The sequence below is a fragment of the Neoarthrinium moseri genome (genome assembly GCF_022829205.1).
Source record: "Neoarthrinium moseri strain CBS 164.80 chromosome Unknown scaffold2_Wmoseri_CBS_16480, whole genome shotgun sequence".
NCBI lineage: Eukaryota > Fungi > Ascomycota > Sordariomycetes > Amphisphaeriales > Apiosporaceae > Neoarthrinium > Neoarthrinium moseri.
Window position 1 is genome coordinate 1,056,862 of NW_026055116.1, and position 24,355 is coordinate 1,081,216.

General features: G+C 54.8%; 7 protein-coding genes across 7 annotated transcripts; 4 read left to right on the top strand and 3 right to left on the bottom strand.

Annotated features, from left to right (window-relative positions):
- Nucleotides 1-1,328: 1,328 nt before the first annotated feature.
- JN550_001080 (uncharacterized protein) lies at nucleotides 1,329-1,952 on the bottom strand (the record flags this gene model as incomplete). Its single annotated transcript, XM_049309097.1, has 3 exons — nucleotides 1,329-1,341; nucleotides 1,533-1,779; nucleotides 1,868-1,952. The coding sequence occupies 3 exons, from the start codon at nucleotides 1,950-1,952 to the stop codon at nucleotides 1,329-1,331; spliced, it is 345 nt and encodes a 114-aa protein (XP_049176986.1).
- Nucleotides 1,953-2,004: 52 nt separating this feature from the next.
- JN550_001081 (uncharacterized protein) lies at nucleotides 2,005-4,139 on the top strand (the record flags this gene model as incomplete). The annotated part of the gene is made up of 2 exons (XM_049309108.1): nucleotides 2,005-3,384; nucleotides 3,441-4,139. 2 exons carry the CDS (start codon nucleotides 2,005-2,007, stop codon nucleotides 4,137-4,139), a joined length of 2,079 nt encoding a protein of 692 aa, XP_049176987.1.
- A 583-nt stretch (nucleotides 4,140-4,722) lies between these two features.
- On the bottom strand, nucleotides 4,723-5,763 carry JN550_001082 (uncharacterized protein; the record flags this gene model as incomplete). The annotated part of the gene is made up of 1 exon (XM_049309119.1): nucleotides 4,723-5,763. The coding sequence occupies one exon, from the start codon at nucleotides 5,761-5,763 to the stop codon at nucleotides 4,723-4,725; it is 1,041 nt and encodes a 346-aa protein (XP_049176988.1).
- Nucleotides 5,764-6,486: 723 nt separating this feature from the next.
- JN550_001083 (uncharacterized protein) lies at nucleotides 6,487-9,159 on the bottom strand (the record flags this gene model as incomplete). Its single annotated transcript, XM_049309130.1, has 2 exons — nucleotides 6,487-8,172; nucleotides 8,230-9,159. 2 exons carry the CDS (start codon nucleotides 9,157-9,159, stop codon nucleotides 6,487-6,489), a joined length of 2,616 nt encoding a protein of 871 aa, XP_049176989.1.
- A 1,297-nt stretch (nucleotides 9,160-10,456) lies between these two features.
- On the top strand, nucleotides 10,457-11,686 carry JN550_001084 (uncharacterized protein; the record flags this gene model as incomplete). Its single annotated transcript, XM_049309142.1, has 1 exon — nucleotides 10,457-11,686. The coding sequence occupies one exon, from the start codon at nucleotides 10,457-10,459 to the stop codon at nucleotides 11,684-11,686; it is 1,230 nt and encodes a 409-aa protein (XP_049176990.1).
- A 3,029-nt stretch (nucleotides 11,687-14,715) lies between these two features.
- JN550_001085 (uncharacterized protein) lies at nucleotides 14,716-16,518 on the top strand (the record flags this gene model as incomplete). The annotated part of the gene is made up of 5 exons (XM_049309152.1): nucleotides 14,716-15,220; nucleotides 15,282-15,628; nucleotides 15,678-15,780; nucleotides 15,855-16,005; nucleotides 16,059-16,518. 5 exons carry the CDS (start codon nucleotides 14,716-14,718, stop codon nucleotides 16,516-16,518), a joined length of 1,566 nt encoding a protein of 521 aa, XP_049176991.1.
- A 1,072-nt stretch (nucleotides 16,519-17,590) lies between these two features.
- Nucleotides 17,591-19,553, top strand: JN550_001086 (uncharacterized protein; the record flags this gene model as incomplete). Its single annotated transcript, XM_049309163.1, has 2 exons — nucleotides 17,591-17,801; nucleotides 17,878-19,553. 2 exons carry the CDS (start codon nucleotides 17,591-17,593, stop codon nucleotides 19,551-19,553), a joined length of 1,887 nt encoding a protein of 628 aa, XP_049176992.1.
- Between the last annotated feature and the right edge of the window lie 4,802 nt (nucleotides 19,554-24,355).

Here is a 24,355-nt window from a genome sequence, read left to right on the forward strand (position 1 = left end):
ATGTTACCCAGTCTTGCGGCAGTAGCTGCAACGCGCTGGCCGTGCTTCAAGGCATGCAGCCTTATGCTCATCCCTCATCGATGTTGGATAGAGCTTGTTCCATCGGGAGCATTTCTAGTACTCGCAGTTCTGCAGATGCTGATCTCTCTCAGACTTCAACATGCTCATGTAGCGGCGTCCACAGCACCACCGATCGCATTTCTGCAAGTAGGGGTCTCTGTCTGTCTTGAAGACAACCAGAAGACACGCTCTGTAGGGCCAGAACTCGCAAGACTGGATGTGTTCATCCTTAGCTGACCGCGGAAACCGTTTGATGCAGTGCGTGCACCTCCACACTGGACAATTCGGCAGGCGCTCATGCCGCTCTGAGGCTTTCATTCTTTGCCAGCAAATACCGCACTGCCATTTCTGGCAGATCTTTGAATGCTCGTCTCTTTCTGCAGCCAACATTACTGTTGAGCAGTGCCTGCAGAGCCAATACTCGCAAGCCTGAACATGTTCTTCAATCTTATTCTTGTCGAAGTATTGCCTGCATTTCCTGCACTGTTTCCTCCGTTTCTCGCGTGGACCGCGACAATCCTTACGATGCTGCTCCACGTCTTTGACTTTGTTGCCGCAAGTACCGCAGCGAAACACTGGGCATAGAAGCCGATGTGCCGCCAGCTCGCCTTCGGAAAGCGGACACAGCACTTATATCAAAGGCCCTGAGCAGGTGTGCGAATCCTTCTCATTCTAGTTGAAGTCTTGCTCGCACGCATCGCGTCTCCAATTGGGCCGAGGTGTAGTACTGTATAGTCCATGGCATCGTGACTGTGGATACCGTCTGGTCGTTGAAACACCCAGGAGCCGTCAATGAAATCGACTTGAATAGTCCAACAGTAGGGGTCACCAATTTTGGCAAGCCTTACTTTTCGCGGTTGGCTTGTCGCTAGTCCGGGTGATTGCACTCTTGCACCATTGCCTCAAAATCAAGGTGGGAAGCATCTTGAGCTCCCGCGAACGCCACGGTCAACCAGAGGACAGGAGCGCCCCTCCATATTTAGGGCTTGAATACTTGGGTATAGTGGATAGACGGGTGCCCAGGTACTTCAAGGTAGTTATGTAGTTATTGCTAAATCCATGCTACCTGGCGGGTTCAGCATAGAGCAACTTGGGATTCATATGGCCAAATGTCTCTGCAGAATTGCACGGGAGCCACATGTGTTTACGCTTTTCTCTTTCTTGGAAACGCAGATCATGCACCGGTGCTTATGGTTGGCTGCCTTACCTGGTGCCCAGCTCTTACGATGATGAGGCAGAGAAGGGCATTTGCGCAAAAGCAGGTGGATTCAGTTACCCGAGCTTGTGATGTGAGTTAACGTTAGTTAGTAATTACTGTGTAGTCATCGTCCAGGTCTGACGTCGCTTTGGCTCCATCCAGTCAGTCACCACCTGCAAGCCCAGCCCCAGCAGCCCAGCAGCCCAGACCCCCCCAGGTCGGTCAGCAGCTCCAAGTCAGGTTCTAGGCAGGGCCCCACAGCGCTGGCGCCTACCTTTCCCTTACAGTAAGTTCCCTACCTCTAGCCAGCTGCCAAGCAAAAAGAGCCTCCTCTGCCACACCACCACCCGACGCACTCCAGGCGCCTTTGTTGTCGTCGCTGCATCCGTTTGCTTTTCTTTCTCTCACCATCTTGCGCAGCGCGTCAACGGCAACGCCCTTGTCACCATCCGCCGCCTTCACATTGTCGAGGGCCGTCGCGAGCCCTTGGGCGGTGTCTGGATTGCCGAAGCCACCCGATCCTGGCGAGCTCGTCGCAGTTGTGTTGTTCGACTTCGATGCGTCGCCCTCTATCCGATACTGAACTGCATCTGTAGCACTGCATCTTACCGAGAGCCTCTGCACCAGTGCCGCTCTCGTTCTGCACTTGACCGGCGTCTTGGTCGGCCGCCGCTCGCCATACAGCCAGCTTCATCGATAATATCCCTTGCGCCTTCAACCCACCAAGTCGGTCGCAAGTCCTCGCCATGAGTGCTTCACCATCGGGTGGCCCCAATGGCCACGTCCCCACGCCTCCTCCAGGGAAACGCCCTCTTCCCCGCCGGAAGCCGAACCCCTTCCGCCCTGTACAGAAACCACACGCTCGCCCGGCCGCCGTCCATGCTCCTGGAACTCCGCTGCCCGCCGGCGCCAACGGCAGCACGTCCTCGAAATCTGCCACGCCAAAGCCCCCGGCCAAGCCCACCGCGCAATCCCAACCCAACTTCGAGGCATTGCGCCAGCAGAATGGCGGTTGGTCCTTCCCGCTCCGGGAAGGCATGGCCGAGTTCGATCTGGTTCTGACCAGCAAGGATACCAACGACGCCTTGCGATCCCACATTATGAGGCTGGTGCCTCCTCGCAAGGGCCACGCCGGCGTCAATCCTGCAGACCAGAGCGACTTCACCCGGCCCGTCACTCTCCATCGTCGCGATCCTCGGCAGCCTCCTCCTGGCCGCGCCGTTAGAGAACCCACGCCAGAGGAGACCCCCGAGCAGACTGCAGAGAAGGACAGACTAGCGCAGATCAAGGCAGATAGGGATGCCCAGCGCGCCATTGACGATGCCCAGAAGGCGCCAGGCGCCAGTGCCAACAAGAAGCAGCCCAAACAGAAGGACAAGCCGCAGGGTACCAAGGTTAACCATGGGCCGCGCACTGAGCAACAGAAGAAAGAGTCCGAGATTAGATACGAGGAGGCTTTGCCCTGGCATCTGGAGGACGCGGATGGAAAGAACGTCTGGGTCGGCCAGTACGAGGCGCCCCTCTCGGACACCAAGGTTGCCATTACGTTCAAGGACGGCAAGTTCACCTTGGTGCCGTTGGAGAAGTGGTACAAATTCTCGTCGAAACGGGCGGCCTTGAACCCTCTCACAATCGAAGAGGCTGAGTTGGTCATGAAGAAGAAGGCCCCTGTCGCGAGATGGGCAATGAGAGATGCTCTGCGCGAGCAAGCTGAGAAGGCCATGGCCGAATCTCGTACCATCATGAACGGTGGCGGCATGGTCAAGCAGGAAAGTCGAACCTATAAGCAATCCTCGCGTCGGGAGAAGGAGGACCATGATGACATTGACATGTCGGGCGATGAGTTCCAAGACGACGATGAGAATGCCGGTCTTGAGCCCGAGAAAGACGACGACGCCAAGGAATCCAAGGACAAGATCCGCCGTGACCAGCTCGGAGCAAACCTCTTCGGTGATGCGGATGAGCAAACCGTTGAGAAGGAAGAAGCTGAAAAACTCAGAGAGGAGCTCGAGAGACGATTACTCGGCAAGCGCATGAAGAAATCGCTTAAGAAGCGCGACAAGCAACACCAGTACGCCAGCGACGACGACTCCGAGCGCGAGAACAATCCTTTCCTGTCCGATTCTGTAAGTCATTTCGTTCGATTCAACGCACGGCGCCGAGCCAAAGCTAACGCAAGCAGGACGACTCCGACTCCGACTCCGAGTCGGATCCAGAAAAGGTCAAGCAAGAAGAGGATAAGGACAAGAACGGTGTCGACTCGAAGGGCAACAACACCCCTCAGGGGAAAAAGAACCTCGCAGATGCCGCTAAGAAGGGCAAGTCTCTGAAGCGTCCTGGGTCGCCCATGGTCTCCGACTCCAGCGGAAACGAGTCTACGCGCAAAACCAAGAAGAAGAAACTCGGACCATCGACGGCCTCCCTTGCTGGCAGCCGGAGCGGTACGCCTGTGCCAGGTAGCCAATCTCGACGCGCTGGCGCTGGCTCGGGCAGTGACGCCGAGGCGACAGGAGGTGAGATGTCAGACGGCGCACTGGCAAAGAAGAAGAAAAAGAAGCTGGCTACCCATCTTGCTACCGGTACTGGCTCGAGGGGAACGCCTACAGGTAGCCGGGCTGGTAGTCCCGCCCCGCCTTCAGGCGCACGCTCTCCCGTCACTGTTCAGGGCCCGCTTACGGCCCAAGAGGTCATTGCCGCCCTTCCTGAAGATCCGAATCAGGCGATCCCGCTGGGCTCAATTACGAATTTGTTCAGATCGCGATTGGGCGGTGGAAAGCCGCCGAGCAAAGATGCCATGAAACAGCTGTCTTTCCTCCTGAAAAAGCACGGCGTCTTCAACAAGGAAAACAAGTCGTTTTACAGAAAGCCTAATTCCTCATAGGCTTGTCGTGAGGGTTGTACGGGAGTCGACTTCTTATTACACAAGGCTGTAACGGTTTCAATAGCAGGCCGGAGGCCTGGTACTGCTGGCATGGCCGCAAATGTCCACCTTCAGACAACGTTATCACAGATGGTCTGCAGCGTGGGAAGTGCAGCCAAGGGGTTCTTCAGAAGGGGTTCTTCAGAAGGAGCGTGTATTAGACCACAAGCATCTGTAATCTTTAGGCTTGTGAACCTGTGCAGCTATACAAACCCTGAGGCTCTACAAGCCTCCCAGGAAGCCTGATATTTCAGTCTATAGGAGGGTGTCCTACGCTTGCAGAAGCATATACGAAGAAAACCGGAAACAATGGTAAGTGTTGCATCGTCAGCCTCATGCAGATATTTTTCTTCTTCGACCGGGACGGTTCGCGCCATCTGCGAGTCTCCCGTCTCTAGTTCAGATATATCATAGAAGTCGGAGGCTTGTAGCCATCAGAATGTGCAAATTGGTCTCAATTGGGTATCTATGGTGTGTGTCTGCCAATGCTTAAAGTGATGTTGGAATGTATTCGCCTTGCTCTCCTTGTGAGCTCCAGTCGGGCTTACTCGTCCATCTGCCAGTTGTACTCGAGCCCCTTGTTTCTCTCGAGCCGATTGATGGCCTTGAATCGCTCGGCCTCAAACCCGTTTCCCCTATCAACGCCATCCCAACGATACCCGGGCTTGATGCCGTACCTGTTCGGCGGCGCAGCGCCCTGGTATACAGGCCGGCCCTTCATGTTCTTCTTCTTGCCTGCCCCGGCCCCTGCCCCGGCACCAGCGCCGGCCTTGTCGCGCCCGACGAAGTCGGCCATGGTGTCGCCCCAGCGCGTCTGGGCCCGGAGCTCGCGGTTCATGTCCTCGTCGTCGGCGGTGCGGGCGAGGGTCATGAGCTTGGCGTCGTCGAGGCGCTCGCGGCGGCGGCGGGCCTCGTCGAGCTGGACGTCGCCCTTGAGGGCCTCGCGGGCGCGCTCGGCCTTGTCGGCGGCCTCGGCGGCCAGCCGCCGCGCCTCGGCCCGCTTCATGCTGACGTCGACCCGCCGCCCCGTCGCGTCGCGGTACACCGTCTCGGCCTCCTTCTCGTGCCGCCGCATCTTGGCGAACTCGGCCTCCTCGGCCGCCTTGCGCCGCGCCAGCTGCGCCGACACCGTCGCCGCGCTCTGCAGCCCCGCGTGCGTCCCGTCCGACATCATGACCAGCGGCGCCCCGCCCCCGTCCGGGTCGTCGTCGTCGCCACCGCCCGCCTGGGCCGACTCGGCGGCGGCCGAGGCTAGGATCGCGTCCGCAGCCGCGTCGTCATCTCTGCCGTTTCCCGGGGCGGCCCCGGCTCGTTCGGATTCTTTAGGAATGGGCGCCCCCAGTACCTTCCAGCCGGACTTCTTGGCCTTGCGGAACTCGGCGGACGTTCCGGCTACGGTGGCGGAGACATTCTCGTCGTCGTCGTCTTGCTCGTCCTTGCTGCGTGACCAGCCGGTCTCGTCGTCGTCGGTGATGAGGAGCCCGGCGGAAGGGTCTTTGTTGTTGCGCTTGCGCTTCTTAGAGGCAGGCTTCGGGTCTGCAGTCAGGTAGTGTGTGGCGAGGTACGATGAGAGGTCCGAGGGCATCTTGATGGACTATTGAGATGGGCCACGACTGTACAGCTCATCGATCTTGCAACAGACAGGGAAAGCTTTTGTGCAGGTGCAGGAGCCTATGCAATGCAACCTAGAGGGCGGCAAGGCTGGAATCTCTGCTCTGACGTCGTGCGGCTTATCTTATCAGTCTCAAATATGCATGTATCCCGGGCACCTAAGTGCTGTTTAGTGCATGGACCAATGGATGCTGTGCTTACATCAACGGATCATCGCCCAAGCACCACTGTACAGCTTCCTATTTCCAATGCTCCGAAACTGGGTGAGAATATGACAGCATTTGTTGCCGGCTTGGCTGATCATATTCCATTCACACTACATCTCCATTGCGAACTCGGTTTTTTTTTATGGCAATTAAGGCCTGACATATGTTTGAAACGGAGCGATCCGTGTTTTCTCGACAAGATATGAATTAATATAGATGTCTATCGCAACGAAGAGGATATCTCAAACAAATGCAAAAATGATACGCCAATCTGAACTTTAAATGGATGACGTTGACGACATCATCTCCCATAACCAAAGCAAACCAGTGAATCGCTTCCATGACGCTGTGCAGACCGAAAGAAGAGAGTCGATGCCCGGCAGCCAGCCACCGCTATAACGTCCGCCCTCCTCTCAACCATTCCTCTAAGTCTTTCTGTCTATGACCGGCATGCAGTCTAGTCTACGCATGCTATGCGAAGCAACAGCCATCTATTCTTGATCCTCGAAGAACCTGACAAATTGCTTCAGATCTTGGACGCCAACTCCGTACCGTGGGTAGCAAATCCAGACTTGTTCACCAAAGGTGCCAAACTTCTCTCTGAATCCGGCCTTCTTGTTCAGTGACAGACTCTTCATGATGACTTCATATGTGTTGGCCAAGAACTTGGCTCGGACGCCATGGAGCTGGTTGCCCGGCGTAAGCTTCTCTGACACACCGACGCCGAAAGTCACGTTTCCAGTCACTGCGGAAAGAGCCTTCTCGACGAGCACCTCAATGGTACCGTTCGGGGAACCAGGGAAGTCCATGGCCCACTTCACTTGCCAGCCATGGCGAGGGGCAAGTTGCGCCAGCACAACAAGAGCGTGAACCTTGCCATCTTTCTCGGCCGAGAAGTAGCGTCGATGCTCCGAGTCTACCCAAGGACGAATCTCCGTCAGATGGACTTGCTTGCCCTTCTCCTTGCGAGCTGCCTTCCATTCTTCAATGGCCTTGTCGGCCCGCTTCTTGAAGTCCTCGTTCAAGTGCACCTCATCAACGTCGATGCCCTCCCGCTCGACGCGGGACATATCGTGTTTGCTGGGCTCCTTGTGGTGGTCGGCGTTGATGCGTTGTTCCTCCACGCAGGTGAGTGTGCGCCATTTGTGGTTACGCGCGAGGATCTCCTCAACTTCTTTTGACACCAGCATCCAAACCGGAGTGAGCTTCAGGTCCTTCTCGACATACTTAGTGTAGGCAGAAATGACCTCCTCGTATTGGCTTTGGTCGCAAAGAGGATCACCAATGGTCATGGCGAACTTGTCGTCCTGTGTACCAAAGCCCACAGCTGCACCGTTCGGATGACGCCAAATATCAAAACGCGGATCGAGCCACGAAGTGTTGGAGGCGTCTCCATAATTCGCAATAAGCTTTTCGATCGGCGGCGCTTCCTGGTACTGCCAATGCTTGGTGGTGTCCGCTTCGGGATGCGGGAGACTTGGCGGGCGTGCGGGCAACGACTTGGGGTCCCTGTGGAACAAAGTGGCATTCCTCACGTCACCCAGGTTCAGTAACAGCATTACCACACGCTCGAGGCCGAGACCTGCACCTCCATGGGGCGCCGGTCCGAGGTCGAATGCTGCCAGATACTCGACCATGTCTCCCTCGGCTATCCTTGCCGCCCTCATACTCTCGCGCAACAGCTGTGCATTGTGGATACGTTGTCCACCAGTGCAAATCTCCTGTCCTCGCACGAAGATGTCGTACGAGTTGGTGAACTCCGGGTCCTCGGCCTTGTGCGTGTAGAATGGTCGTGCGTTGGCGGGAAACTTGTCGAGGATGTAGTAGTCTGTCTTGTACTTTGCCTTGACCAGCTGACCGAGTCGGATCTCATCCCGAGTAGACAGATCCTCCATCGCAACGTCTCTTCCATCATCCCGGAGCATTTGAATACCTTCAGGGAATGGAAGCACGAGAGTCTCTTCAAGCCAAACCAAATCCTCACTGGGGAATCGTTCCCGGACAACCTTGAGCTCGGGCATGGACTGGACTGCGGTGAAGATATTCTTCAAACACTTGTCGACTGTCATCATCACCTCGTGGTAATCTTTTGTGATCTCCATCTCTACGTCAAGTCCAGTGTACTCGGTCAAGTGCCGGTGAGTATTGGAGTTCTCAGCTCGGAATACCGGACCAACCTAGGACGCCAAAGTCAGCAAAACACTCCCAAAACAAGATAATGGACAGGCGCTTACCTCGAACACTTTTCTCAAATCGGCTGAGATGGCCATTTGCTTCGCCAACTGCGGACTCTGGGCGAGGAAAGCTGTGCGTCCGAAATAGTTGACCTTGAAAACTTCACTGCCGCTCTCAGTTGCCGCCGGCTGCAGTTTGGGAGTCTGGATCTCGATAAAGTCCAGATCCTCAAGAGTCCGTCGAAACTGGCGAACGATCATGGACCGGATCTTGAAGATGGCAATGTTGGAGGGGTGGCGGATGTCAAGCACCCGTGCTTGCATTCTCGTGTGGAGCGACTCGGGGGCGTCGTAGTTGCTCCAGGGCAGGTGACCAGCCTCGTTGACAACATGCAGAGAGAACACCTCGACCTCGAGGTTGTGTACGGTCGCAGAGCGGACGTCCTGATGCGGGGTCTTCAGGCATCCCGTAACATGGACGAGCGACTCCGGGTGCAGTCGCTGCACCCAGCGGATCATGTGGGGGCTTGCGTTGGCCAGCACTCCCTGGACAGAAAACTCCTGGTCGCGGAACAACAGGAAGTCAAGCTTGGGCGATAGGCGACGCTGGGTAAAGATTCTGGCGCGGAAGGCGACGTCGGTCCCTACCGCCAGTGTCGGGAGTTGGTCAATGGTCGAGATGTCCTTGGGATAGGACGGCAGCTCCGAGGGTTCGGCCACGTCTCCGTAGCGGGCGTATGTCGCCTCGTCGTCCTCCTCCTTGGCCAGTTCCTCCTCATGGCGGAGCTTGTCCTCTCTCCTCTGGACATCGCGGGACTGGCGCTCTGCCTTTTCCTGCTTCTCCAGCCGCTTGGCCTCGTGGCGCTGTGCAGCCTTGCCCTTGTCGGTCCCGTTGCCATTGGCCTTGGGGCTGCTTGACCGGCTCAGTTTGCCCTTGATGTGCAGCGCAAAGCCCGTCAGGGTGTTTGGGCGTGGGTCCTTTGTTGTCATGGTGGCCCTTGGGTTAGGAGCGCGAGAAGCGTAAGCTGCCTCAGCTGCGCCTACGTCAGGGTTGGCAGTGGCAGAAGATGGTAGAATAAACTACCTTTGTGATGGTGCAAGGAGAGGATGCTTGGAAGCGGGAAACACAACAGACAAAGTGTGCTCCCAGAAAAGCCGTCCGGAGTGGCGGCATGGTTAATAATAGCTTTTCACAGCGGGATAGACAAGCAACACAAGCTTTTGCAGCCGGTACCTGAGCGTGACACGGTGCTTGGCCACGTCCGGTACGTAACTTCCCAGCGGCCATGTCGTCATGGGGCTCCGTAGCAAGTCATGGTTGCGGATCCCGCGCGACCAACGAGCTGGGCCGCCACAGGCACTACCCAGCCCTACCGTCGAAGCCCATCGAGATTTCGACGATTGTTGTGGCTAGTTCCTGGCTTTTCTGTCTCGAAAGCAGAAAAGGAACGGGTCAATCCATCTTGTCAGGCCCGTACCTCGCGGCCTGGACCGGATGGCCGGAGACTTTGCTCCCATCCCTGCACCCAGTCGCAGCCCCCCTGCCATGCCGCCCGCGACAGACGCAAGGTTGATTCGGTTGACTGCTAGAAAACCTGACACTCCCAGGAACCCGACAGCTTTGGCCGACAAGTGTTGGCTTCCACGACACATCTGCTTTTCGAGCCACGGCAAAACGGGGAGGAGGCACGGCACAACCGGAGCCGAAGGTTGTCTTCTTGATATTCTTCTGCTTCTTCTCAAATACTCGCGACCTGTAACTGCACGGGTTCCCAAGGGAGTGAACGCGCAAGGGGCGTATATAGTGCTCTAGTTAGTTACAGCACACGTCTGCGTCCCTTGCCAGCTTGCAATCCCAGGTGGCAGGGAGACTACCGTACGGTCCTTAATTCAGTTAGTTTCGGCACCGGACCCGGTAGCGCCTCGGCTCTGACAGGGGTCGTCAAGGCTCTCCCTGTGCCTGACGTCACAAGGGCGTCCGCTGGGCGATGGGCGCGATATGCCCGGATTTCACGATTCACTGCGCATACGCTGGAATCGCTGCCAGGGAACGACGCACGTCCGCCCGTCTGGGATACGGATGCCCCGGGGGCTAAATTCAAGGCTGTGGCCGTCACTGTCTGTTTGTTCCTCTGCCTGTGTTGATTTGTTGCCAATTGTTGCCAATTCGAGTAGTCGGCCGTTCGTTCTATTCTTTGGTCCCCAGAGCGCTCGTTAGCCCAAACTCCGTCCAACCTTGCACCCACCCAAGACCACCTCCTGCCGCTGACTCCGCGGCCCGTTCGGCATGTCTAATGCATTGGACCATGCTCAGACTACTAACAGCAGTGGTCTGAGACCTCCCCTGTCCAACAGGAGGACCTTCTCGCAGAGGATACTCCGGCGCATGCGAAGCAAGAACTCCGTCACTTCCGAAAGGCCGTCCCTGTCGCTCAGGAAGACAGTATCCAACATCGATCCCGCTGACGAATACACCAACCCTCTGGAGCAAAGCGCGAGATGGCTTCTGTCCGCCCGTGCAGGCGCCATCCGCGCCGGCGCCAGTATCGGCTTCGGCATCATGAACCGCTCAGCTGTCAATCCGACGTCGACCGTCTGGCTCAACTCAACCCTGGGTCCGTGGAAGGGCACTCGAAAGATTGAGGTCAAGATATGGGATCCGAAGAAGATCCCTCAGGCATCACAGAGTCGCGACACGTCACACACATCAAAGCGACCCGCCGTCATCAACTTTCACGGAGGCGGTTTCGTCGTCGGCACTGCAACTGACGATGCCCATTGGGCGGGCGCTGTCATGAAAGCCCTTGATGCCGTCGTCTTCTCGGTGAACTATCGCCTCGCTCCTGAGTACCCCTATCCAACAGCCGTCGAGGATTGCGCGGATGCTATTCTTCAAATTGCGAGAAGGTCGGAAGAGTTCGGCATCGATGCCGACCGCATCATCATTTCAGGCTTTTCGGCTGGTGGCACACTTTCTCTGGCGAGCTGGGCAATACTGCAGGACCCAGAAAGATGGGGATATCAAGTGGCAGGCGTGCCTCCAACCATCGCAGGATTCGCTCTGTTTTATCCCTTGCTCGACTGGACCATAAGTCGGCCCCACAAACGTTTATCTTGTATAAAGCCAGATCTCACGCTTTCAAAGAACTTAACGGATCTGTTCGATGCTTCGTATCTCTATCCGCAGATACCAAAGGATGACCGCGACGACCCACGGTTATCACCCGGACTGATGTCAGATGAAACGCTCGAACGGATGCCGCCTTTGCATCTATGCATCTGCGAGTACGACATGCTACATGCCGAGGGCCGCGCGTTTGCCAACAGGTTAGAAGACGCTGGGAAGGAGGTTACAGTGAGGGCAGTGAAGGAAGCTAAGCATGCTTGGGACAAACCACCTCCAATGGTACCGAAGCCCAGTGTACACGTAGAATATGGGCATGCCGTTGATACGATAAGACGCTGGGTCATCATAGACGCTGAGAATGAGAAGAGTACGGTGATATCAACAGAATAGAGGAGGATTTTACACGCTTTAAAGGTTAAAGGCAGTCTCAGATCGGGCTGTGGAATGCTGCTATTTCATCTGTACAACTAGACATGTATGTACGACTAGAGAAGCTGAATGAGTCAACGATGAATTGTTAAAGACACTACAATAACTCATATGATGAACAACGTGAGTGATGGGACAAGGACCAAATTAGACCCAGGAAGTTGAACCCCAAATCATAGAAGCGAACCACCGCAGCGAAATGTGTCCCGACCAGCCTGCATCGGGGACAAGACGATTGAGCATTATCAAGTTAGTAAATTATGACCAGCATACTCAAAACGACTGGTTTGGCCGGTAGTCCCCTGCAGAGTACTTCGGGCTTCCGGAGAGGAAGAAACAAGATTGCACAAATGCACTCCTGTGGCGTATAAATCACGCCTTCTCCTGTCCTTGAAAGCATGTGCTCTTGTTCTCGTATGCTGCCTAGTGGTATTCGCTTGGATTTCAAGCGATAGACTATAAAGGGTGGTCATTGACCACTCCTTAACCTGACTGGACCCACGCCATCTCCTCATGATCTCGGCAAGCGTTTCCATGGGTGGTAACACATGATTCCCAAGTGGATTCTGCAAGTCAATCCTTCCAGAGGATTTGATTGGGTTAGCCAAGAGCCGCTCGATGGCGCAGTTCAATTCAGCGGGTTCTGGCCCGAACCGCAAGGTTATATACTGCGGCGCAGGCCAATGAGACGCACTGTAACGTTGTGGCTCCCGAAGCACTCCACCAGCATTGGCCTGCAAGTTTATCAGCAGACAAGCTGTAGATACTCCTTGTTCGTCGGAGTTGCGGGGTGGAGGATTTGCTGCAGTTTCCCAGTCTGAGCTTCTTGAGCAAGATCCTTTTCCTTCCCACCTAGCCAATAATCATGTCCAAGGTGACACCTGGTCTGCATACGCTACATACTGTGATCCATGCGTATGCAATATGCCGTGCCCGAATTTAGCATCGGCATATCGACACAGTCCCCTAGAGTTGCATTAGATTAGGTAACCGTGCTTCCGAAGAACCGACGAGTCGTTGATGAGAACCAAGTCTTATGGCCAAGGAAGTTCCAGCCTTCATTCAAGGGTGGTATAGTTTGCGAACAGAATTCCAGAGTTTGGCATTCGAAGTCTTTCATGAAACCACGTATAGCTGATCCCTCTCGACTTCGTTGACCGATATATGAATTCTACCAGTACGTTTCGATAGTTTCTCGAAACTAGACCATGCACTTATCACGAATCCACTAAAGGGATTGGCACTTCTCACAGGATTGCGCGGATCTTAGTCAGCCATGTATTATATGAAGTCTTGTGGATGTACATCCTATGCAAGAGGATCCTAGCTGCAAGGTGTCACAAGCATGATGGGCCACTCCGAGATCCTGCCGCGGCAGGCATGAAATCAGCCCCGAATCTGCATGATTTTTTTGGGTATTGCTGGAACGTAGATATAGGCAACCCAAGGCCTTATCTCCGAGCTAATTCGACAGTGCAAGCACAAAACTTTAAACGCAACAAGATAATAACACAAAAAAATGACAGGTACTTGGGTATCTTAAGGAAACCTCCGATAACGGCACACCACCTGTTGGCATTTTCGTGGCCCGTACTACATCTCGCATTTCTGAATGCGAGAACCAAATTGCGTTTAGGCCTCACCAGGGCAGGTTATCATTTCTCGAAATGGAGCGGCGGTCCTGTCGTATTCTGGGATGTGACTTTTCCCAGATCCTAGGTGTAATTTCGACGTCCTCATTGGCAACCGCGCTTCGAGTCGGGAGGACCTGTCGAATGTGGCAATCTTTAACATGTAGGTGTGCGGCATTACAAGTGGTTGCTCAGCACTTTCAGGGTCGAGCGCGCCGATCCCGTAGCGTGACGATGACTCGTCCTTCCACTTGGCGAAATATCGTTCTAGCTAGGCTTCTAGGCTGACTGTAGGCTCTCCGGACTAGGCAACCGAATTGCCAAAGATCCTGGCTTTGAGCATTGGCTATCGGCAAACTCTCCCTTCCATGGATTGGTCTAGCTTCCGACGCAGCAGCCATTGGCTTGCAACAGTTGAGATATATTAACAGGTGGGTAACTTTGTCGAGAAGCGGTGTAAGCGGACTTGGTACTAGATTGGCTTAGTTACCCTTCGCATAGGAGCTCCAAGCTGGCCAGCCGGCCGGCACAACGAATGACGCGCGCCGGGTTGTTCTCGCCCTGCAGCATCAATTCTTCAATACCACCCTACCCTGCAGAGTCCTTATTGCATCCTGGTTGCTTATTGCTGTGGAGTCGGAAGAAGGATGACTGGGCGCCCGACTTCGGGATGCCGACCGGATCCTCGCGAGACCCTCGCCCAATCACGCACCCGGCCGCTTATGTCTCACGTGGACGAATACTCCACGGCGTGGGGTTGCTCCTGCTTCCCTCTTCGTTCATTAGAGAAGACCCAACCAGATCGTTCGGTTTGGCGAACTAGTGCGGCGCTGCTTTTGCAAGCACAAGGGGCTCATCCTGAATACCCCTGCGTCCTCAGCTGCCGAGTCGGTGGTACCTTGATCGGGAACATCTTCCTAACGGCTGGTCAGATACTAGATCGCGGTTGGCTCAGATGAGGAGTAGCAGAGGCAGGGGTGCTAGGACCTGCAGTATCCGAACCTTGTGGCTGGCATATTGAACGTCCTCTGGGTCCGCTTGGGTTGGGTAGATGGATGCATGCATGGGCCAGGAATAGCGGCATGCGATAGCCTTTCCCGGTTCGATACGGCTTGAGAGGTACCTGAATTGATGGGGTTTCACGGTTGTGCATACAAGAAGCAATTGATCCTGCAATCCTCATTGCTGTGCCTCATGATCTAATACCAATCCTTCATGTGCTTTCGCCGCAGTGTTACCTCAAGGGGCAGCTAGGGAGCTTTTACAGATCACCTGAGCGTCGCGCAGAGATCCAACGCCCCTTGCACAGTTCTGCGCTTTGTGACAAGTACGTATACTAACTAGTAAGCGAGATCGAAAATGGATAACGCCGGCAACCAATCGTGGGGAAGCCTCACGCTGAGCTTGGTTAAACGCTTTCGCACCCCATTTATTCAGAATCTACAAAGCCCGGCCAGGCACCACCAACTACCGAACCCACACCCTTCGCCCACGCCATCACCTTCGAGAACACAGGAAGAACAGTCCCAGAACTCCAAAAAGCCAGGATACTTCGCCATGGATTCAGAAGGCTCAGCCGTGCTGCATCGTAACCTACAGCACCAGTTTCTGCGTCTTACACATGGAAGCAAGAGCCGGCTGTTCTTGGAGGACGGCCGAAGCATCATAGATGCTTCTGGCGGTGCAGCGGTGGCTTGCATCGGGCATGGTGACGCCCGCGTACGGGATGCCATGGCGGCGCAACTTGACAAAGTCTCATATTGCTCAACCATGTTCTACACCACTGACGTGTACGAGCAATTGTGTAAGCAGCTTATCCAATCGACGCATGGGCAGATGTCCAAGGTGCTCATCGTCTCGTCTGGTACGTCACACAATCCTCGGCAGACCTTGTCGGGTTCTTTCCTTACTCACAGCCATTCAAGGGTCGGAAGCGATGGAAGCTGCTATGAAACTTGCACGACAATACTTCCTTGAAAAACCTGACTCAGAGCCTAAGAGGGTCAATTTCATCGCACGCCACCTATCTTACCATGGCACAACCCTTGGAAGCTTGTCCATGGGCGGTCACGTCTTCAGACGAGCAAAGTTCGAGCCGATGCTCCTGAAGAATATATCAAGGGTCTCACCTTGCTTCGCATACAGAGGGCAAGGGCAGGATGAGAATGCTGAAGCGTACGTTGCAAGGCTCGCAGAGGAGTTGGATAAGGAATTCCAGCGCCTTGGCCCAGAAACGGTCTGCGCTTTCGTGGCCGAGCCAGTCGTTGGTGCTGTAAGTCAGCCCCCGCAATTCAGCCGTCATATATTCACAAATGGCGTAGGCACTTGGATGCGTACCATCTGTTCCTGGGTACTTCAAGGCCATGAAACAAGTATGCGAAAAGCATGGCGCACTTTTGATTTTAGATGAAGTTATGTGCGGAAGTAAGTGTCCCCAAGGCTCCATGTCGGCTCTATATTCAAGTCAACATAACGCTGACCCATTGTTTCCCTTATAGTGGGACGTACTGGGACACTTCATGCCTGGCAACAAGAAGATGTTGTCCCAGACATCCAAACAATGGGAAAGTGTCTTGGTGGGGGTTATCAACCTATCGCCGGGGTGCTCGTTAACCACAAAGTCATAGATGCTCTATCTCAGGGCTCAGGGTACTTCTTCCCTAATCCCATATGCCGATCTGTGGCACGGCTGACACGTCTAGGGCTTTTGTTCACGGTCACACTTATCAGGGGCACCCGGTTGCTTGCGCTGCGGCACTTGAAGTCCAGAAAATCATCAGTCAGGATCATCTGCTCGAAAACGTTCGAGAGATGGGCAAGCTGCTCTCAGAAGGTCTGATTCGACGGTTATCGTCGCATCCCAACGTAGGCAACATCCGTGGACGAGGGCTGTTTTGGGGGATCGAGTTTGTTTCCGAACAGTCTACCAAGAAGTCATTTCCAAACAAGGCCGGCGTCGCCATGGGGATCGCCGAACTCGGTTTGACCGAGTCCTACGGTATTGCGGTCTATCCTGGCACCGGCACAGTCGACGGTATTAGTGGAGATCATGTTATAGTGTCACCACCGTACAATACCACCGCGGACGAGATTGAAGAGATTGTGGGCACAATCGAAAGACTTGTCAACGACTACTTCAAGGAGAAGAAAATCGCTTGCTAATTTGAGCAGCGGGCTGTCATGTAGGCTTAGTCTGGTCAAGGCTCAATGGCCTGGCTATCGGAATACTTCTTCCATGCAAAGCAACACGATAGAATTGCATATATATATCTTTCCCTCTCTTTCAACACAAGAAAACACAGGGAATCGTTTTATTCTCCTATCTGCCTGAGATTCACAGCCATGACTTATGAACAAAGATATGTTACTGTCGATCCACCGTACGACAGAGAGTAACACTGCCAGCCAACATACGTACACGGAGGTACGTTGTTGGCCAGGTGAGGTGCGCCAGGGAGACTCGTCATTGGGTACCGGTGGCGTGGATAAGCTCCGAAGCTGCAGGGGACCGACCAGTCTCTCTGCATGGTGTGAGTCGCCAAGCCGAGGAAAAGAAGAGTCAGCCTTGTCACCACGTGCAGGGGCGCTGAGGGCAAGCTCTGCGCGCTCTGGGGCGGTTGCGGGAAGCTCAGAGGCTAGAGGCAGACGAGCAGGCCAGGCCGACAACCTTGTAGTTATCGTGACTCTGCTGTATCCAATCCCGTGATATCTCCTACTCCAGCACCAGCCTAGCAGGACCGCCGACCTGTTTCTTAAGTGGTCTGCCATCATTCTGATCTTTATTGTAAGGCATGACCCAAATAAGCATGGCTTAACATTCGCAATTTCTGGCGCAAAAGAGAGGCTGGAAAGGCTCCGAATGGCGTCTCAGGCTTGGGATCACCAGTCTGACCACTGGAGACGTGGGGTCAGGCGTCTCGGTGGGCGTCGCGTTACAGCACCTCTGCACAGCACGGTAACTTTGCAGCACTGGGAACTCGGTGGCACATGCGCTGTGGGAGCCCCCCTATGGTACCTAGTTAGGCACCCTACCCAGCCGGGACCCCAGCCTCCAACGGGGCCAGGCTACTTGGAGTTTAGCCTTCCCCACCTCCAATCTAAGGTCGAGCTGTCTTCCCAAGCCTAGCGCTGTCATCACCCAGCTGAAGGGGCCCGTCCAACACCAAACGACACCATCACGACTCTGCACCGCCACCTGGGCAGCAAGAGACACACCCATCTCGATACCGGCATCATGGCCGTGGGACTCACCGGCGGTCGCCACGCGGCGGACGAAGAGGCGCGCGCCGAGGTCGACGTGCTCAACTCCCGCCTCGAGAAGACGACGCAATTGACCAAGAAGATCCAAGCATGTCTCGGCAGGCTCGAGGCCACGGGCAAGAGCGTGCGCGATGTGTCTGGGCCATTGAACGGCGAGACCAAGAAGCTACAGATATTGGGAAACAGTCAGTCCCTGTCCTGGTTCCAGGCGTACCACGAGCGCTAGAAACCATATCGCTAACGTACTTCCCCCGCCGGTAGACATCGACGCTGTCATCGCAGCCATCGAGCGGCTGCGTCAGCCCGCCGATTCCAAGAATGACGAGGAGCAAATCATCCGGCAAGGCCCCGACAAGGCCGGCCTGTCCAACTATCTCAACTCGATCCAGAGGCTAAGCACATCGCTGCAGAACATGGAGAGCGCCAACTTGCGCGCCAATCAGCAGACAAGAACCGACCTCCAAAGACTGATACAGAACGGGAACAGCTCGCTGGAGAGTCACTTTGACAAGATATTGCGTGGGGAGACGCCCATGTCCGTCGAGCCTCTGAACTTCACCACCAAGGGCAGGCCGTTCCCTGTCATATCCCAGGATAAAATCGCCCGGCTGAGCCTGATTAACTCGTACGTCGGGAGCAATGCGACTACGGAAAACCCCTTGGTCAAGATATACGCCGAAGTCCGCGGCCAATATCTCCAGAAGACACTGGTCAACCTGGCATTCGCCAGTGTCAACACTGCAAAGAAGACTAGCCCCGGCGCTCTCTACAAAGCGGGCACCAATGGCATTGGTGAATACGCAAAGGCTCTGGAGGGCATGTGCATTGCGGAGCACGAAAATATCTGCAGCATCTTCATGAGGCAAGACTGGGGGTCGGTCCTGCAGCTTGCATGCCAAGTGCCAATGGCAGAGCTTGCCCGCACCATCAGGGAGCTCAACAACCATATCAAGGCACACCTAAGTACAGATTGCTTCCTAGCATACGAGGTGGTGGAGATCATGTCTAGTCTGGCCTCCACGTTGGAGGAACGCACCGGAGAATTAAAAAGCACTTTGGCAGCAGCGTTGAAGCCTGTCAGGGAGACGGCCAAGGTATCTTTAGCCGAGTTGCTGGATGATACCAAACGGAAGGTTTCCATGCTGCAGTCCATACCCTCGGATGGTGCACCCATTCCCATTGTCTCCGAGACTATGCAGCGCCTCCAGTCCATGGTTGAATTCCTGCGGCCGATATCAAGTGTAATGATCTCACTAGGCGATGGCGGTTGGAAGTCTGCGGCCGCAGCGAATCGCAGTACAGATGCTATCCCAAGCCTCGCCTCGTTCGATATCGGAGCAGACGGCAAGGAGATCTTTGCGCACTATTGCACCGACACTATCGATGCATTGTTAACGGCCCTGGACCAGAAGGCGAAAATGCTTCTGAGGGGCAAGTCGGTCATGGGTGTCTTCCTCGCCAACAGCATTACCATCATCGAGCGAATGATCCTAGAGTCCGGCCTTGCACCGCTTCTGGATGGCAAACTCGCTGTGCTGGACACTTGGCGGAAGAGGGCGAAGGCCATGTATACTGAGGCGTGCAAAGATCTCTCAATGCAGCTCTTTGATGTTATTCATACGAATCGGACACAACGTCCTCCATCGGGAGGTATTGACTCGGCCTCCATTCTGAAGGGATTGAGCAGCAAAGATAAGGAAAGCATCAAAGGGAAATTTGTGTCTTTCAATGCTGGGTTTGATGACCTGGTAGCCAAGCATAAGACTTACAGTATGGAGCGGGAGGTCCGCAACATGTTCGCCAAAGACGTTCAACAGATGCTCGAGCCTCTATACAACCGTTTCTGGGATCGTTATCACGAAATCGACAAGGGCAAAGGAAAATACGTGAAGTACGACAAGTCGAGTATCGCTGCCGTCTTCCTATCCCTTTACTAATACAAAGTTCGGCATTTCGACAAGGGATCAAACTCGCATTCTTGGCAGTCAACGGCTTCTGCATTATTTCCGCGCAGACGGAGCAAGCTCCGTGCCAACAGATACGGCCTCGGTAGCATCGAGCTACTGCCTTTGCGGCCGAATGTACAATCTACAAGGATGTTCTCACTGCACGTTGCCGAATCGAACTCACACTTGCCGGTACCGGAACCTGTCAAAGTTCGGAACGAGTGGAGTAAGGGCGGAAACCCTGTAGTTATGCTCCGCAAACGGCAATACGGAAACAAGAGACATGCAACGCCCATGTCTTGCTACACTAATGATATGCGATTGCTTGGCCGCTATGAGACTTGGGAGTACATGAAGGATACATAAAGGTATACTGTAAGGCGATGGCAGGCTGTAAGATTACAAGATACCCATTCGGGCCGGCGAGGCGTTTGGAATGATGTTGGTGAGCCATGCTTCTTGTTTGGAGTGACCACATCATAACACGGGAATAATAATATCTGATTTTGATAATGGCGTGACCTGAGGAATTGTCAGAGACGCAATGCACCGGCCTTGTCAGTTTAGAAATAAGTGTGATATGTGACAAGTGATATGGCAATCCACTATTTTATTTTGAACGTGATCAAGGGTGCCTCTTCAGTGCTACTGTAACAAGATCCCTACTCTCACAATATTACCTAACTCCGTACGGGCCGCTGTTGCTAGTGTTACTACCTGGTTCTATGCTGCTTTGCAGCTCTTGGCCTGCATAGATGGCTTCACCTATACTTACGCATGCGTCTACCTGGATGGTCATTCCCTACAAGACAGCTCAACCTTGCAGTACCTAAGGACGCGGCTGTGAGTAAAGAAGGCACAGCTTAGGCATGAGCGCATAACGGACTCATCATATTGCCAACTCGGTCTACGTGCATTGCAGGGCTTCTCCTCTGCCCAGTAGACGATACCCTCTGCCCCTCACCACTCTCTCACCTTGCTCGGTCTGAGCTTTACTCACCGGGGACCCCTGACGTGTGTCTGGACGGGGTAGGGCAGAACGAGCCAAGGCTCAAGGCAATACTTCACGACCAGATCCTCGTAGCGAGAGCCTCAATGATACCTAGGTATCCGACAGGTCGAATTTCCCAGACGACTGACTGGCCCAACAGGCCCCAGATGTGTACGATCGACAATGCTCAGCGACATTAGGCCGTGCCTGCACGCAGAGATCAAAGCGGTATCGCGTTTGTCCGACTGCGTCGCCTCGTCCTTGACGGGCACACAAACAGATCCAAGAAGTAAGGTGGCCAAGTAACTCCCAGGTAGCGCTGGACGAATGCACCTCTTTGCATACTTGTATCAACAAGTCTAGCCCTCTGATGAGGGCGCACCGTCGCGACTGGGGTCTCACGGACGGCTACCGAGATCGAGACATGGGTTGTCTAGCTCCAAAACCATAAGACATACCCACGATGACCATCACGACTACCGGCCGTGGCTGCGTACCCATGTCTGTCTTTCGAATTGTCGCCTTTGCTTGTAAGTGGGCATCTCTGAATTCTCCGGCTGCCGTGGCAGGAACAAGTGGAGGAGTTACATCGCAAAGTGCAAAAATCTGAGACTGTCAGGAAAGCACAGACTGTCTATCACTTACCTTTGCTGGCTTGACCTGCAGTCTCCCTTTCCGTTAGACGGTCCCCAGGTATCCTATCTTGGGTGCCCGATATCATCGCCCGTGCATAGGGGCGCAGATGCTTGGTTAACGACCATTGCATGCGTGGCCTGCGATAGACAGGCACGTAAGCTGCAGCACCCCGTACGGATGGTGATCCTCATCAGGGTTGCCTCTGCTTGCATGAGAGCTAGCCAGCCACTCCAGGTCGGCTGGGTGTTACCGAGTAGAAACCTGATGATCAGGGAGAGGGATAGACAGAGAAGAGTGCGGAGGGACCGGCGGAACCAATGAACTGATCCTGCAGGCTCACACCGAGAAATCGCTATCAAGCTGAGTCAAACGCCCGGCCTGTCTGTCTCTATGCATGTCTCGCCCCAGAGACGAGCAGGAAAGAGGCAGCCGGACGCGGGCGGGCTGACCGCCAGGCACGCACATGCCTACTGGCTGGCTGGGTAGGCACCGCGTTGCACAGCGTTTCCTGTGTGCGACGCTGTAGCTTGCTCTTCTCATCCGGCAAAGTAGCGCTGACCTGACGTGGGCTGAACTTCGTCTGGGAACAGGAGCGGCGGCATCGCGACGAAACAGTTAGGCACCCCGCCCGTCTGATTGGCACAGTCGGCCGCAATATCTGGCAGCCTTGTACTGTCGTATGGAAATCGAGATGTGCGTATCTTGGATCCCTAGTCGCAGCTAGACAGGGGGCCGATCAGCCTGGCAAGGCCTGGGAGTTCGCTTTGCTTGATCCGGATCGACTATTGAAGCGGGCGGCGGGGACGCCCTAATATGGAATCTGCTATATCTCACAACTTAATTTCTGTATAGGGTTCTCAGGTGATGCTGGTCAATTTGGCACTTCGTAGCCGTTTACCTGGTAACTTGGTACCCGTGCCAGTACAACCCAGTTGCGGTGCTGAGAAGTAGTACATGGAAGAAAGACCTGAGTGAAATACTGTAGGACTTTTGGCCGACTGCCTTCTGCAGCCGCACCAAACGCCTGTATGGCACGACGCGTGTGAGATAGGAAGCACCCCGCCACCATAAGAGGAGAAGAAATGGGAGGCGGGTTGTAGGACTTCACAGGGAATGGTGGCAGTGTTGCATGCATTTCAGTAACAAGTATCACTCAAGCACATCAACCGTGCATAATGTGGTTTGGCAATGTTGTTGCATTTGTGGCCTTCCCAGTCTGCCTGCCATTGCGATTGGGCTAGCATGAAAACATGAAAGGCTACCGTAGGTAAGACTTGTAAAGGGAGTATCCGCCCGTCATCCTGTCCGCCCGTCCTCGTCCATCGGTGCCCAGATGGATGGCTGACGTAGCCAACCAGCTCGAGTTGTGTTTGGTCAGAATTCCGCAACCAACACCCCAGCTGCGACCTATTCTCATACACAGGAGAAATGGCAAAACGACCTGCCCCCGCGGTCTGCGTAATCGAGCCCACCCATTCCATCCGAGGCGACCCCCTCCAGGTGAGCAGCCGAAGGGCGGCGAGATCCCCTGGGGCACCTAAAACAGGGTGGGGAGGGCTTCAGTGAATGTCCCAGCCGAATGATCCGTGATGAACTCCTAGCGCCTGTGTGCCCATTCCCATATGCTATGCGACCGAAAGAGCCCAAACTGAACGATCCCGACTCCAGTATGTTCCCGCGCTTACACTTTGAAACGCCCACGCCAGGGTAGCGAAAGTATGCAATGCTTGTGTAGTGCGAGAAGAACGAGTGTTACACAAAGATATGAGTACATGGGGGGCCGCGAGTGCTGAAAGAGCAGCAGTAGAGGAGTGCCGAGGTCTCGGTGAGACACAGCCGCTTGCTGCACTGAAGATGCCTGCTAGCATTGCAGTGCATGTATGATGCAGCATACATGATGCAGGGCCAGCAGGACCTCTCAGGTATCTTCAGCCTCGCATGCGGGGTGGCAGGAAAGCTAGGAAACGTGCAATGCCAGACCTCCGAATTCCTCCTAATAGAGATATGCATATCGTCAAGTGCTGCGGGGGTCTCATGACAGTCGAACGTTCTGGTAATAGCACCACAATGGGGCGTAGACCAGCGTTGGCGAGATGAGCCTGGTGCCTCTGGGGGTGTGTATGTGTATGTGTGTGTTGCCGAGACTTCTTAGTGGCTCTCAGGGACCAAGAGTGCTCGATTAGTTGGGGCATCGATGGCAGCCCGAGTGTGCACAGTAGTCATGGGTGCCGAAGTCGACAGACCTGCAACAGTATGTGCAGCAAGCATCGACCAAAGGTTGGTGTTCTTGGACGGCCATGGTGAGAATTGTCGCGGGTGGTTGATCCTGTAAGGCCGAGATGATGGTATATCAGAGTAGTGTTGGCGTGTTGACGGACAAAGCGTGGATTGCGCGTCAGGTGATTTGAGGTTTCTGTGGTGCTCCAAGGGTCGCGGTGAGTCCCATGGGGGTGGGCAGGTTTAAATATTGCGAGTTGCGAACGCGCCTTGGGATGAGACTTGACGATCTCCGTGAAGGGTTGGCTGGCTGTGTGGATGCGACCACCTCATAAAAGATACATGTATAGTGCGCGCGAAGTACCCATCTGGTCGCGGGGGTACGGACCAAGGCGTCAGGGGTATCGGCGACGAAAAATGTTCCCCACGACGAAATTACAAAATGAGATAGTGGCCCAACCCCGAAAAGCACGGGCATTGCGATAGGCAACCCGTCACAGCCGGGCGAGGAGACTAGATTTGATAAAGGTGCCATGCAAGCGGTGTGGCACCGTTTGGGGTCACGAGGATTGTCAGATTGGCTTCGTAGCGACATGGAGCCGCCGTGATCACCGGCGAGCAGCGTGCAACTGGCCAGAGACTTGAGCCGCGACTGATGACGACGGGACCTTTTCTCCTCCCAGGCGCCCTGCAAGCGGTAAGACAACTGGGCTAGGGCCCATGTACGTGTTACCGTCGCGAAAATAGAGACTGGCAGGGTCATGGGCTGGGTACCATAGTACCTGGGCAGGTAGGTACTGTGTGGTATGAGGGGGGGAAAAACAGGGGTCCAGAGAGGCCAGCCGAGTACCTCCTCACCCAGGACATCAGGATCGAAATAGCAGTACTGAGGGTAGTGTGCTACGGGGCTCCCAAATCCGAGGCTGAGCACCTTACTCCCTACTCTGCC